At 45.6% G+C, this 15,762-nt stretch overlaps 1 protein-coding gene across 2 annotated transcripts in view; it reads left to right on the top strand.

Moving 5' to 3' along the window:
• LOC131046017 (general transcription and DNA repair factor IIH subunit TFB1-3) overlaps positions 1-15,762 on the top strand; it is a 255,073-nt gene that overhangs the window by 168,902 nt on the left and 70,409 nt on the right. For both annotated transcript variants that reach the window (XM_057979650.2, XM_057979649.2), the window contains exon 21: positions 4,833-4,880. In XM_057979650.2, the coding sequence (XP_057835633.1) occupies positions 4,833-4,880 (48 nt within the window). The remainder of the gene's footprint in view (positions 1-4,832; positions 4,881-15,762) is intronic.

Here is a 15,762-nt window from a genome sequence, read left to right as displayed (position 1 = left end):
AAGCTTGGACAAGGGTGTGAGAAGGCATTTGGATTTCCTTAGAGTGGATTTTGGTTGCCAAGAATGCAAATTTTGAAGCCTAATGAAAATTTCGCTCTTGACCCTTCCAAAGGGTCCAGAGCGAAATTTCTAAGATTCCCCTTTTTCCTTGCAAATCAAGAGAAGATTTTGGTTTTTATACCCTGGAGAGGAGTGAGACAAGATGTTCTATGCCTTGGAGGAGATTTGAAGTTGAAAGGATGGCAAAATAGCCCTAAAACAAGATTTTCGCTCCTGACCCTTCCAAAGGGTCCAGAGCGAAAATCCTAAAATCTACTTATTCCTTTCAAATTTATGCTAAGCTATGCCAGAAGAGGAAATTCGCTCCTGACCCTTCCAAAGGGTCTAGGGCGAAAATCCTTCAATCACCTATTTTGCCTTGCAAAATCAAGATAAACTTGGGTTGGATGAGAGAAGAAAAGTGTTTCCTTGCCTTGTGAGGTGGATTGAAGTTGAAATGATGAAAAAAAAATGAGCCACAAACAAGAAATTCGCTCCTGACCCTTCCAAAGGGTCTAGAGCGAAGAACACTAAAACCATCCTTTTCTCCAAATTTTTTGCTAAGTCAGGCCTGGACTAGGGTGAGAAAAGCTATTTGGAATGCCTTGGAAAGATGTTTGACCTTCAAAAATGTGAATTTTGAGCTAAAGTTGGAATTTCGCCCCTGACCCTTCCAAAGGGTCCAGGGCGAAATTCTTATAGGGTCTGTTCTTGGAGAAAATCTTTGGCAAGTTTCATGTTAATATCTTTTTGTTGATGATTTAAGTTGAAAATGCTATGTTGAAATGAATTTATCATGTGTCCTTAATCATCTTTTGGTTTGTTTTGGCAGATGAAAGAAGGCCAGGCCAGGGCAAGGACGACCTTCTCCAGCCCAGCATCAACAAGGACGACCTTCTCTAGCCCAGCCTCATCAACGACGACCTCTTCTAGTCCAACATTTGAAGGAAAGACAAGGTGGCATCCCAGTCATCACTCCTCAACTCGGGTTGGTCCACCTTAGTGTGTCCAGATTCAATGTACCTAACTCATCAAAGATGACACAAACTTCGATGTACCTACCCTGGTTATCCATTGGTCGAATATTCCAGAGAAGACATGTGTCCAAATAATGCAATTATTTCATTGGCCAGAATTGAGTTTGTTGTAACAAACCCTAATTAGGGTTTTCATTGTAAAATCTTGGCCATTGATCTCAAGTTGATCTGAGCCATCGAATTGTATTGAGGGCGCTATACAAGCCCTAGGTCCTCATTTGTAAAGGCTAATAGTTAGTCAATAGTCAGCTAATAGTTAATAGTTAGTAAATAGATGCCAAAATAGTAGAATAGCAATTAGAGTAGATTAAGAAGAGAAGGCAAGACATTGTTGCCTTAATTGTAAAGACTTCTTTTCATTGAAGATATGGTGGAATATGTTGTTTCTTTGCAATGTGCATGGTCTCTTGTTGAGTCTTCATTTTTTATGATAGATGATTAGATTGAGTGAAGAAAATTGTTGAATGCACCTGTGTGGAATCTGTCTAGTCCATACCACTAGCCTCTTACTGATTGCAAGTGCGCCTTGCGTGGTCAACTGGCATAAAATGAGCTTAATCTTAAGTCATTACATGTCTATTGTTCATGCATTATCTTGAATGGTGGTCATTGTCGGATGGTGTACGATTTGAACATATTGGAAGCATCCCCAGAAGATCGCACTGAGTTGGTGTTGAATTGTTCAACTTGATGGTGAGACCCAGCCCAGTAGGACTCCACCTAGTCATTCATCCATCTTCTCGCATTCTAGATAGTAGAGTAGACTTCTTGAACCCTGCATCTTTTGCCATTTGTTTGTTTTCTAGTTAGTTAATAGGACTTGTGATTCCAACAAATCAGACGTTCAGGTCAGTGAGTGTAAGTCCCCTTGTGATTCCAGCAAATCACATCATACCGCAGAGAGCTTATCCACACGTAGAGATCCTACATAACAGAACCTTGGAGTTACTCCGACTGATCCTTCAGCAAGATCTTCAGCAGTCGGGAACTTTGTTCAAGAGGGGATAAGATACCTCGATATTTTATTCTGTATTTGCATGTGCATAAAAAACACATCAACACTACCCCTGTTATCCATTGGTCGAATATTCCAAAGAGGACATGTGTCCAAGCATTGTAATTATTTCATTGGCCAGAATTGAGTTTTTTGTAACAAACACTAATTAGGGTTTCATTGTAAAATCTCAACCATTGATCTTAGCCATTGAATTGTATTGAGAGCATTATAAAAGGCTCAAGCTCTTCATTTGTAAAGGTTAATAGAAGAATAGTTAAGAGTCAATAGAGAAAAGTTAGTAGTGTAAGAATAGTTCAATAGCAGATAGTAGCTAGAGTAGAATAGGAGTAGATGGCAGAGATTGTTGCCAAAAGTTGTAAATAAACTTCCTTTTCATTGAAGTTATGGTGGAATGTGTTGTTTCTTTACAAAGTGTATGGTTTCTTGTGGGATCTTCATGTTAGATGATGATAATCAAATGGAATGGAAGAATTTGTTGAATGCATTTGTGTGGAATCCGTTTAGTCCATACCACTAGCCTCTTGTTGATTGTAAGTGCGCCTTGCGTGGTCAACTGGAATGATATGACCTTAACTTCGAATTGTTATACATCCATTGTTTATGCATTAACTTGAATGGTGATCAAAGTTTGATAATAATGATTTAAATATCTTTGAATTATCCCTTAGAAAAATGCATTGAGCTTGTGTCAAATTGTTCGGTTTGATGGTGAGACCTCGTCCAGTAGGATTCCATCGAATCATTCACTCTTTCTTGCATTCTCAGGATTAGAATAGGCTTCCTAAACCCCTTTCCTTTTGTCCCTTTTTCAACTCAAGCTAGTTTAGGATAAAAAGCATCACAAGATTGCAACATCAGATGATCAAGTTCTAGCGATTCAAGCATTCAACAATTCAACGTAAGTCCTCTTTGTGATTCCAGCATAATCACATTAAACCATTGAGCTTATCCACACGTTGTGACCCGGCATAGAAGAACCTTGGAGTTATCTCAAGTGATCCTTAAGCTAATCTTCAACATTTGAGTAACTTTGTTCAAGAGAGGATAAGATACTTTTGGATATTTTATTATGTGTTCGCATGTGCATAAAAACCACATCAATAGGGTACTCTTCTAGGTATGGCACCTCTTGATGGTGACCGAATAGCCCCATGAGGCCAAGGGGGTACAAGGGGTACTAACTTTGGGCTTAGAAGGGATGGACTTCTAGGGTGCCCTATTGTGAATACGCCTCATCCCTCTTTTATGGTCAATTAATACACAAAGAAATCCAATCATAGGAATTTGGAAATGGATGGCAAGATGAAGGGGAATGGTTATAGGACACCTCATTAGGTACACCACCTCATATGGATGGCACGTGCCACATGAGGTCAAGAGGGATGGTATATCCACTTTTGGGGTTAGGGTAGAGGATCTCTAGGTCACCCTATCGAGTCACCTTATCCTAGCTTCCCTACAGTTGAATTCCATCAATTAATTAGGTATATCATGTGAGTAAGTTCATGTTCCTATATTCCATTTCTTGTTTTACTTGGAAATTGTGATTTAGGGCTAAATTAGGGCATTATACAAACATGGACATTACACAAAGGCTGCAAGTTTCAACTGCAGAAGGATAAAAACATAGAAAATATTTTGCTACCCTTGAATTTGCAAAGAACTTGTGCAATCAAGGAACCTTTCTCCATTTCCTCAAAATTGTATTGGTTGACAAAAGAGAACAAGTTCTTGGCTTTATGGCTTTAGCACTTGCATTTTTTGAAGGGTTTCCCCATGAGGGGATTTGTGCCTTAACACTATTGGGGGCACTACCTCTAGATCCTAGGAGGGATGGGTTCTCTTGATCCTATTAGGGGATGCCTCTCATGCAGCTCTATTTTAGTTTTAAAAAGCAAAAAATAAATATAATGCTGGGCCGTGCTGGTGGAAATTAACTTTTTCTTCTATTCTTTTGAGTTTTTCTCAAACAAATTCCTAGCAATTGAATTACATTTATACTTTCCATTTGCTAAGTCTATCTTGATCTTGAGTAATGCTACTATGGTTTTAGCAACCTTGTAGACTTGCCTTATATATGAGTGCAGGACACCACAGAGAGCTAGTGATGTTGGGCCAAGTGATACAAGCTCCTATGTACTATAGTTCATAATTCCATGTGATTTTTATTTTTGATTTCATGAATATCATAAAATCTATATATTTGAAAATCTTGTTTCCTTCAACTCAAATTCACTTTTGTACGCATTTGATTGATGTATTAGTGTTTTAAATCTCACCTAGTGCTCACAAACATTTGATTAAGAGATGGCAAAGTGATGAAATAAGTGGCAAATATGTCGTTTTGTCTGTCATGATATGTTTGCTGTATAGTTCACTAGGTTGTCATGCTTTACTTAAAAATCAGCTACAGGTGCTGTTGGGAGCAATAGTTAAAATGTTTTTGTTTCTTTTGTTGTTTCTGGATGCTATTGTCTTATGTAATCCCTGAGATTCAGATATTGTATCAAGTTATCAACTTCAAGTATAAAGAGCAGTGATAGTTCTAACTGCTCACAGTTTTATTGTATTAATAGCTGATTTGTTGTATGTAAAATGATTTTATTTTAAATATATTGCCCTGGATCTTTTCTAGAAAGAAAAAGTCAGTCGGTATTACCTGACGTAAATTAATGTTGTGGGTTTTTAGTTTTGTTTGTCAACTTTCTCTAACATTCAATTTATTTGTGATTATACAGGTAGGTCGACTAAAAGATGCTATGACACAGATATATCAAAAATTACAGGTATTTTGTTTTGATTTATAATTCAAATTTTAATTAATTGATATTCTTTTTCCTTTTTGGGATCAGTTAATTGAAGACTTGGGAACTCTCAGCCATATATACACTACATAATTAGGATGTCTATCACATAGAATTTTCAGTATACAAAATCAGAGACAGAAATTGCAAAAATGCCTTATAGATTGGCAGAACTTGGTAGAACATCATCAACCTGCTATAAACAGTTAGATACACTATAATACTATGAACCAAGGTTGCTGATTCCAGTTCAAGTTTGAGGGTTCGGTTTGTGGGGTTTGGGCAAAATATTTTTTGGGGGTTGCATCAACCCTATACTTGTCCCAAAGAGCATCAAGACCACAATTATTTGTGCTTGCAAAACTCATGTTTTAGTCCTTGGTGCAGGCCGTATGTCACGGTGAAAGTGTCTACAAAGTGCTGCCTTGTACCCTTGAGCATCTTCAGGATCTCTATATGGGGCAACTCTTGTGCCAATAAGGCGTTGTTGACTATAATACTTGGGACTCAATGCAAAGGCAAGGAGATGCAATGGAGTGGTCATTTTGTTCCATCTCTCCACCATGGTTTGCTATAGTTCTCTGAAGAATGTTTGTTCAGGATCTTGCTCTTCTTCATTTATGATGACTTTCATCTTTTCAATCATTGAGTCAATGCTGTTATCGGAAAAAATGTATAGTTTAGTAATGTTAATTATTGATAGTCAGTTAGCCGACGGGTAGGTAGTTGGAGTCGCGACGGTTGTGTCGCACCCCTTCGGCTGTCATATATTGTACCACCTCCGGGTGTTGGAGGACATGTAATGTTGACGACAGAATATAATATGAACATCTCTTGACATTAATGGAAAGCTTATTCTGGTACTTCTTTGGTATTTGCATTGTGCATTGCTGTTCAGTTTCTGTATTCTTCCTGTTTACCCAGTGAGGTAAACATTTGGCGCTGTTGCCGAAATTATTTCGGGAGGGACGGGAATATACTACATGGCACAGGGATAATGGGACAACCATTGCTTGAGGGGACGAGCAGTAAACCTGACGAGGATCACCAAGAACTGTTCGAAGGAGAACGAGCACTCACAAAAGATTTCTCTTGCATCCTTCAAGCGGCCATCGAAACACACGTACGGAGGGAAGCCACCATCGAGGCTGTTCCAGAGGATGCTGTGTGGAGCGGGCTTGGTGTAAGCCCGGCGGTGAATTGGTTAATGAGCAATTTGCCTAACCTTTTGGCTTAAGCATTTTTGGCTCTTCAAAACCGCAGAGAAGACACCTACCGTGAGAACCGACGACAACAAATCTTACGAGAATTTCATGAGCGCCAGGATGACGGACGTAGGGAAGACCGACGAAGGACAAATAATCCTTAAATTGTGAAGGGAGAGAAATAAAGAACACTGTTAGAAGCAGAAGAATTATGTTGATTGTATACAAAAGAATGAATTAATAAAGACGTGTTGTGTTTTGGTTTATGTGTTGTGAAACATGAAATTGTACCACAATTAATGCCCAATTTATTGAATAAAGACAGAAATAAGAAATTAGAAACCGACGAGTGGGAGGCTGCGCAGAAGGCTTTGATTCTGGAACAATGTGTAGAACGTAGACGGAGGCTGAGGCAACTTGCCGAAGGACGACCTGCCGAAGGGTTGCCCGAAGGGAACCAAGGAGGTCTCACGGAAGGTGCAGAAGCCGAGGGGAATTTCTACGCGTCGCCAGACTACTGTAGAGCGAGAAGCCTCGAAGAGTTTCTGGAGGAAACTAGGTTACGGAGAGAACTAGTTGAAGAGACTCGAGATCGGTTCAAAAACTTATCTCTCACGCCACAGAGGGAGGATCACCGAAGGGAGCCGGGCACGAGTGACGGCAAAGGGGGAGCTAACCGCATGGTAGTCGCTCTCACGCCACAAAGGGAGGATCACCGAAGGGAGCCGGGCACGGGTGACGGCGAAAGGGAAGCTAACCGCACGGTAGGTACAAGGCAGAACACCGTACCTTTGGTCACCACCACAAGAGACATCAGCGGCATTGGAGGGAGCAGCGCCGGAGGGCAGACGCGGCCACAACCACCTCCAAGTGGACGACTTCCATCAATGGCGACCAAATAGAAGTTGCCCAAATTCAACGGGGATAGCAAAGATGATCCCGCACGGCATTGCCGTACCTGCGAAACCATCTGGATAGCCAACGGGGTGACTGACCAGGATGAATGGATGAAACAGTTCCCCGCCACACTGAGAGGAGTGGCTATTGACTGGTATTCAGACTTGGATAAAACCGGGGTAACTACATGGGATGAATTGAAGAAAGCATTCGAGAAGGAATTTCGGCTTCTCCGAGATGATAATGAGATAGTCTTGGAAATCTATGGAACAAAGCAAGGAAAGAAGGAGACCATACGGGCATATGGCCGCCGGCTAAAGGAATTAGTCGGAAAGATGGAAAGCCAACCGGCTGATGGCTTAAAGAAGTGGTGGTTTGTCGAGGGTCTGAACCCTAAGCTATGACGAAAGATGAAAATTGTGCCTCCGACATCCTACGATGATGCATACAACCGGGCCATGGACTTGGAAAGTGAAAATAAGACGGCCAAAAAGAAGAAGAATAGATCTTCGTCATCCTCTGAAGATGATACGTCGGAAGAAGAGATTAGCAGTGATGAGAAGCCGAAGAAGAAAGTCACGGCCCTTCAGAAGGATATGGAACGGATGTTAAAAGAGTTTAAGACAATGAAGGGGGCCACAAGCAAGGATGATGAACTGTGGTGCACGGATTGTAAGGAGAGCGGCCACACAAAGGGTGCCTGTCCCAAGAAGGCATTCTGTGACATCTGCCAGATCATGGGACATTCTACGAAGGAATGCCCATACAATCTGAAGGCACGTAACCAGCAAGTGCTCTTTGCACATGAGCAGCCCTCCACATCGGATTCAAACAATAATGCATCTTCCGGAGGCTACCGAGGAAACCGACAAGGCGGACGGGGGAATAATAATAATTCCACCAGAAACAGGGTCCAATACGATGCGAAGGGACGCCCGATGATTCAATGTAGGGCTTGCAATCAATGGGGTCATTACGCACGAGAGTGTAATAACAATGACACCGCTCAAAAGCTATGTCGGTGGTGTGGCCCCGGTGACCATGAAGATGCCGATTGTCCGAAGTCTGGCGTAGGGGCCAATCTGATTGATATCGAAGGCAACACACGGGGTAAAGAAGCCATCCTTGCTCTTACCCGAGGGCAGGCAAAGGAAGCCCGATACCCCCATCCTTGCACGGAGAAGCAGAGAATGACGGAGGCAAGGGAGGAAATAGAAAGGGCCATGAAAGCCCAACGGGGAGAGACACACGAGTCATCTGGACCCTACTGCACAGACGCGGAGAGGAACATTGTACGACAGATGCTCCAAATGGAGGTACCTGTGAAACTGGAAGATCCTACACACCATACCGCAATTGGAGACAGTGTTGTTGGGCACAAAGGTTGATAAACCCAAACCGAGAGACATGGACGCTCCCATACTAGGAAACTCGGCAACAAATCCAGTTGTACTTACCGTCAACAATGGCCGACACCCAGCCGTGGTGGAGATGGGTATACTGGGCACCATCCTGACGGATACTATAGTAGACGGCGGTTCCGGAGGACACATGGAAAAAGCTAGGAAAGCCCACTCTGTGGCCACCTACGTTTAATCTGCTAGGTGCAGACCAGCACGGGATTAAACCCCTTGGCATGTTGATGGCACAACAAGTCACTGTGGGTGCACAACCTTTTGTACTCGACTTCGTGGTCATTCCTTTGAAACAGAAAGGGTATGACGCCATACTTGGAAGAGGATGGTTGGTGGCAGCGAAAGCAAACCACAACTGGAAACGAAATACACTCTCGATGGAGAGCGGAGGCAAGAAATTCACTATTGATCTCCGGACGCAGTTGGTGAGCGAGGAACTTGCCTCTTCCTCAGGATCTGAATCCGAGAGGGAAAATGACCCACAAGACGAAGGGAGAGAGGGGATGGACCCAGATGCCGAAGGCATATTAAAAATCGGAGGTTGTTGTTCGGAGGATGACACAGATTCACTAAACGGATTGTTCCATTGGCAGCAGGAGGACTATGAGATGTTCTCACCCTCCTGTAACGTATTAAGCGTCGAAGGAGAAGGAGAGGAGCCAGATCAATATCCTCCAGAATACGGGGAGTATAAGGAAGGAGAAGCTACAATGGACACCATACCCGCACATCAATTTAGAAACAAGGAGGCCATGAAGTATGAAGAACCGACGGTGAAACCTTTGAATCTAGGTACGGAGACGGATAAGAAAATCATTCTGGTAGGAGATGACTGGAACCCAGTGCTGAAAACGGCCGCATTCAAGATTTTCACCGAGTACAAAGATGTATTCGCGTGGACTTATAAGGATTTGAAGGGAGTCCCACCGGAGTTATGTGTTCATCATATTCTGTTGGTACGAGGCGCAGTACCAGTACGGCAGCGACCGTACAGGATGAATAAAAACTATGCTGCAAAAGTACAAAAAGAGATTGAACGAATGCTGGAGGCCAAGATTATCTTTAGGGTGCAGAATAGCGAATGGGTATCCCCCATCGTAATATCTCTCAAAAAGGATGGTAACGAGATCCGGATTTGTGTCGACTTCCGGCGACTCAATGCAGTTACCATCAAAGATCCATTTCCCATACTGTTCACGGACTCTATTCTTGAAGAGGTGGCCGGCCATGAAATCTATTCATTTATGGATGGATTTTCCGGCTATAATCAGATATCAATAGCGGAGGAAGATACGCTGAAGACGACATTTGTGGTGGAGGACGGAGTATATGCTTACAATCGGATGCCCTTCGGTCTCTGCAATGCTCCGGCAACGTTCCAACGAATAATTCTCCACATTTTTGATAAGATGTCCGTGGGTAACTTCAAGGCGTTCCTAGATGATTGGTCCATCTACAGTGGGGAGGAGACGCATCTGAAGGCACTCGGAGAATGTATGGACAGGTGCCGGAGGGCACGACTCGCACTGAACCCTAAGAAATGCAGATTCATGGTACCTCAGGGTAGACTACTCGGACACATAGTGTGTAAAGCGGGACTTAAACAGACCCGGATAAAGTTCGGGTGATTGTGGAGATGGAACCCCCCACAGGATGTCTCAGGGGTAAAATCTTTTTTGGGACACATCGGATATTACCGAAGGTTTATAAAAAATTTCTCCCAGATATCTTACCCCCTGGATAACCTCACAAGAAAAGGGGAACCGTACGTATGGGGAACAGCGCAGTCGGAATCCTTCGAGGAATTGAAATCACGACTGTTGGCGGCACCAATATTGGCCTACCCAAACTGGGACAGAGAATTTCATGTGCACGTCGACGCCTCCAACTATGCAATAGGTGCAACACTAGCACAAGTTGGGGATCATGGGTTGGATCACCCGGTCTACTTCGCCAGTAGACTACTCTCGAAAGCTGAGAAGAATTACAGTACAACTGAACGGGAAGCGCTCGGCATGGTTTACGCAGTACAAAAGTTCCGACATTATTTGTTGGCGACACCCTTCACCTTTTATGTAGACCACCAAGCTTTGATGTACTTGGTGAATAAACCTAGTATTCAAGGACGGGTGAGTCGGTGGCTGTTATTATTGCAAGAATTCACATTCAACATTATAGTATGGCCAGGGAAGAGCCATGTGATCGCTGACCAACTGTCACGAATCAAGTCGGGAGAACGAGCGGAGGGGGTGAATGATGATTTCCCCGATGCGCACTTATTCCGGATTGCGGTTTTACCATCTTGGTACACTCGTATTGGCGAGTACCTATCGACTTCCCAGTTCCCTCGGGACATGCCACCAGGGGAACGACGCAAACTGGTTCTGAGGAGCCGAACGTTCCAACTGATCAATGGACTCCTTTACAAAATGGGGACAGATCAAGTACTCCGCCGATGCGTGATGGAGGAAGAGATACCGGGGATTTTGAAGGAAGCACACGAAGGACCCGCAGGAGGTCATATGGGGCCGGACACGACGGCCAGGAAAGTACTGTTAGCCGAACTATGGTGGCCGACGCTACACAGCGACACCAGAGAATGGGTCGGAAGCTGTGATACATGCCAGAGGGCTGGAAAACCACTAAAACGAGACTTCATGCCATTAAACCCTTCAGCGGCACAGGAGTTATTCGAACGTTGGGGGCTTGATTTTGTGGGGCCTTTAAAAGTCAGCAGACCGCGGCGATGTACATACATCGTGGTAGCTACGGAATACTTGACAAAATGGGTTGAAGCACGAGCCCTACCTGATAACACCGTCGTGAGTACAGCCAGATTTATTTATGAACAAATTATCACGAGATATGGAATTCCGCTTCAGATAACCAGTGACAGAGGAGGCCATTTTGTGAACCATGTGGTGAGACTCCTTACGACAGAATTCAAAATTTTTCACTCCTTGTCCAGTCCGTATTATCCGAGGGCCAATGGTCAAGCGGAGGCGACCAACAAGATTCTGGTTTACGTCATCTATAAGTCGTGCGGGGTAGAAAAGGAAGATTGGGAGGAGCGACTACCGTCGGTGTTATGGGCATACTGCACCACCTACAAAGTAACGACGGGCCAGACACCATTCCAATTAATGTACGGACAGGAAGCGGTAGTACCGATGGAGTTCATGGTGCCAAGTCTCCGAATTGCTGTTGAGAATAAACTTGGCGATATGGAGAGCCTGAGGGAGTGCATGTATGCCCTAAACAAACTCGATGAACGAAGGCTGATGGCACAATGGGTGACAGACGTGGCCCAGCAACGAAGGAAACATTGGCACGACCAACACATTCGGCGGGCGAGGTTCACCCCGAGGCAGTTAGTCTTGAAATATAATGGACAAAACGAAATTAAACCGGGGAAATTCAAAGTCCGATGGTTAGGGCCCTTCCGGATACGTGAGGTCAACACGAACGGGGCGATAAAATTATGGACGCTAGACGGGAAGGAGATATCAGACGCAGTCAACGGGTCGAAACTGAAGGTCTATCACGAACGGAGGGAACCGGGAACCCCCAGTCAGACAGCCGCGGCTAAAAATTAGAAAATTCGAAAAATGTATATAAAAGAAAATTGAAAAAAATATATATAAAAAAAATAAATAAAAAAAAAATGGCCACCATACGGTGGACACCGCAGGTGGCACCACCGATGGGTGGGACCACCATGAGGTGGAACCACCGACGGTGGGACCACCGTGCGGTGGAAGCCACTGAAGCCCGCGGAAAGGTAAAACGCCACACCACCGAAGGCCGCTTAAAAGGAGATAAAACGCCATGCCGCACATCGCACGAAGGAGACACTACCGCAGGGAAAGGAAATACCACGCGACGCCAAGGAAGGAACACCACCGAAGGCCGAAAAAGAAAAATAAAAACGCTGCGCAAACCGAAGGAAGGGAACATTGCCGAAGGAACAAAACGCCAAGCAGCGCGAGGGATAAAAAGAAAACACCGTGAAAACACGTAGTCGAAGGGGTTTATTCACAGAGGAGAACCCGCAAGTAAAAATGGAGGTGTGCCAGCATAAAACGAGTTTTCATTGCATCGTGCGGACGAGGCATTTTCACCATGCGGTCAAAGCAGGGTCACCACACCGCGTACACAACCCAAGGATAGCCGAAGTGGTGGATACCGGCTGAACAAATTTGTTGGGCGTGAGCAATTGCAGTGGCTGCATGGTTGTATACCATTGGCCGGGAGTGTATTGGTTCGAAGCTTGAGTCGTGAAGGAGTTCAAGTCTTGCCACCGCACGGTCCCAGCTGCCAGGAGGTAGTTAGGCCTGTACCGAAGGGGTTTTTTCGCATCGGCAAAACCAAGAAGTAAGTATCAGGAAGAAGTTAATGGAGTCAGCAGGTAAAAGAAATTGGAAAAAACAGTTGCAGGATAGCAGCCATAGGAATAAGGATACGCGAGTTCTTCCTTCGGGTGTTCGCATAGCCGGTAACACAATGCACGCCAGGCAGAAGAGAAAGGCACCACAGCAACATGCAGCACGAGGGAAGAACACATTGACCCCACAGCATATCACCTTTGAGGGATTGAATGGGTCCGAATGCAGGAAGTGGTGGCAGGATACACCAGATGATGATTTGGTGAAGAAGAGCCTTCGGAAAGCAGGAGTGGAGTGGGCCATCCGAATGCCTGTGTTTGCTATCCGTGAGTATGAGGGAGCATTACGATTCATGGTTGATACCTTTGATAGCCATTCACGGACTAGTACTTTTGAGTACCTTGGGAAGGATATCACGGTATCCTTCAAACCGGCAGATTTTACGAGAGTGTTTGGCATTCCAGGAGTACATGGCAAGAAAGTGGAATTGAAAGCTAAGAAGATGACACGGGAGGAAAAAGAATATTGGATTAAACGAGTATCCCGAGACTTGACCACAGCAGACTTGGAGAGCATTGTTGATGCCACGAAAAACCGTGGGATGCGTAGGTCTTTTGTTGCAGAGGGCCATTGGCGGTGCATAATGGACGTCATCAAGAGCAGGTTGACGGGGTTTGGTAGGGCATCGGACATCGCTCTCCCACAGATCATATTGATGAATGGACTTCTGAATGGCGTTGTGTATGATTGGGCTACATTGTTATCAGAGCGGATGTGCGAGTTCTTGATGATGGAGCATCGCACGTTTTACATGCCCCACTATGCCATCGGATTGTTTCTGGAGGCCACGCGAGAAGTAGTACCGGAGGCAGAATTGGAGATACAGCCGCAGAAACCATTGGCAGACGGTGAGCCTCCTATCATGCATTGGAGACACCTTGACATTGGTCATTCTTCCGCGAAACGGAAAAGGATAGTAGAGACCCCCTCGGCCGAACCTGATAGTGGAAGAGAGACTTCCAGCAGCGAAGAGGCTTCGGAGGAAGAGGATTCGGCGGAGGATAGTAGCAGTAGGGCGACAGAAGAGGAGAGGATGGAGCCCGCGGGGGAGCGAGTCTTGTTTGCGCCACCCTCACTACCACTTGGCACACTTGTGAGGTCATCTGCGGGAGTGGGAGGCATGTCGATTCCAGCTTTTGGGGAGGGCCGCACGCCCGTTGCACTTGGACCCATGCAGCAGGTGGCATCACCTTCCATCGTACCACCTCCGCAGGCTAGTGCGCCACCTGCAGGACCGCCTCCGGCCATAGAGGCACGTACAGAAGGCATGGTGGAGTCGTGTGGATCACCGCAGCAGGTAGTGGCAGAGGAGGAGCACAGGGAGGGGGTCGACGCAGAGCCTCAGGTGCGATTGGACGTTGTGGGATCCGAGGCAGTAGTGACTGTGTCTGCCTCTTTATTGGAGGAGCCCCTGGAGAGACACATTTTAGAGGTGGAGAGAGGCCCGGAGGTGTTCAGTACGGATCCATCGGTGGAGGCTATGGGGAGTTGGCTGACCCGGCGATTTCAGATGACGATGATGCCACCAGTAGGAGCTGCTGTATTCTCACCCCGGCGAGAGCCTCTGACGAAGGTGGTAGACTTGGAGGATTCATCGGGCGAGACACCGGTACCAGCAGTAGGGCATGAGATAGGAGAAGTCGTCCCTGCTATCCAGGGGCAGGATGGGGAGGACATTGAGGATATGGTGACGAGGGGTCGGCGAGTGGTGGCAACGGCTCAGACACGGGCTTTGCAGCAGGTTGTGGAGGAATTAGAGCAGGTCCTCCAGTTTATGCGGGTAGGCTGTTCGACAGCTTTTGCTGCATGCTTTGAGTCACAGGGGTGGCCAGCTATTCAGACAGATGCAATGCTTGAGGCTTGGAGTGTGCCTCAGCCCGTCGTGGAGGCCAGGGTGACTACTCTCGTCCGACAGTTTGAGCAGGTTTACAGGGATGCCTACTATGCACTGCGGCAGACGCAGCATGAGTCCGCGGTCCGCGAGGCCAGACAGCAGGCTTCCTGGGCAGCCGAGAGGACGCAGTTGTTAGCACAACTTGAGACAGCCCGTGCAGAGAAGGTTGCGGTTGACATCCGCCTGTCGGAAGAGCAGAGTGTGCGAAGCCTTGTGCAGTAGGAGTTGGATGCTGTCACTGCAGAGCGGGGTTTGTTGCAGACTCAGTTGGTCGGTATGACAGAGTCCGCGGATACCAAGGAGAAGGAGTTGCTGGAAGCTGCGCATATGGTGAAGACGACTTTGGAGAAGGTGTTGGTGGCGGAGCGGGACGTGGCAGCACGCACACAGCAGGTTTATGACCTCCGTGCCCGCCTGGCTGCCCAGACACCAGCATCCCAGCCTTCGACTTCAGGGACGCTTCCTCAGCCCCCTCCTTGACTTTGTTTTGGGTGTATATATGCATTGTCTCCATTTTGTTGTTAGTCGTCGGAGACGACTTCTTTTTTGAGGGGGATGATGTTATCGGAAAAAATGTATAGTTTAGTAATGTTAATTATTGATAGTCAGTTAGCCGATGGGTAGGTAGTTGGAGTCGCGACGGTTGTGTTGCACCCCTTCGGCTGTCATATATTGTACCACCTTCGGGTGTTGGAGGACATGTAATGTTGACGACAGAATATAATATGAACATCTCTTGACATTAATGGAAAGCTTATTCTGGTACTTCTTTGGTATTTGCATTGTGCATTGCTGTTCAGTTTTTGTATTCTTCCTGTTTACCCAGTGAGGTAAACAAATGCTATCTTATACCTCACTTGAACAAGGCCTATCTATGTCAGTATAACAGATCATGCTCAATATAGGCTTAGGGAAACTCAGGAGGTACTCAGCATGATGTCACCAAATGTCATCTTGTATCATTTTCCTAATGTTTGTTGCCCTTGTGGTGAAAGATTGCCTCCATAT

This window comes from Cryptomeria japonica, chromosome 3, assembly GCF_030272615.1.
Source record: "Cryptomeria japonica chromosome 3, Sugi_1.0, whole genome shotgun sequence".
NCBI classification, from domain to species: Eukaryota; Viridiplantae; Streptophyta; class Pinopsida; order Cupressales; family Cupressaceae; genus Cryptomeria; species Cryptomeria japonica.
Note: the sequence above shows the minus strand (reverse complement) of the source record. Positions and strands in the feature narration are given on the sequence as shown.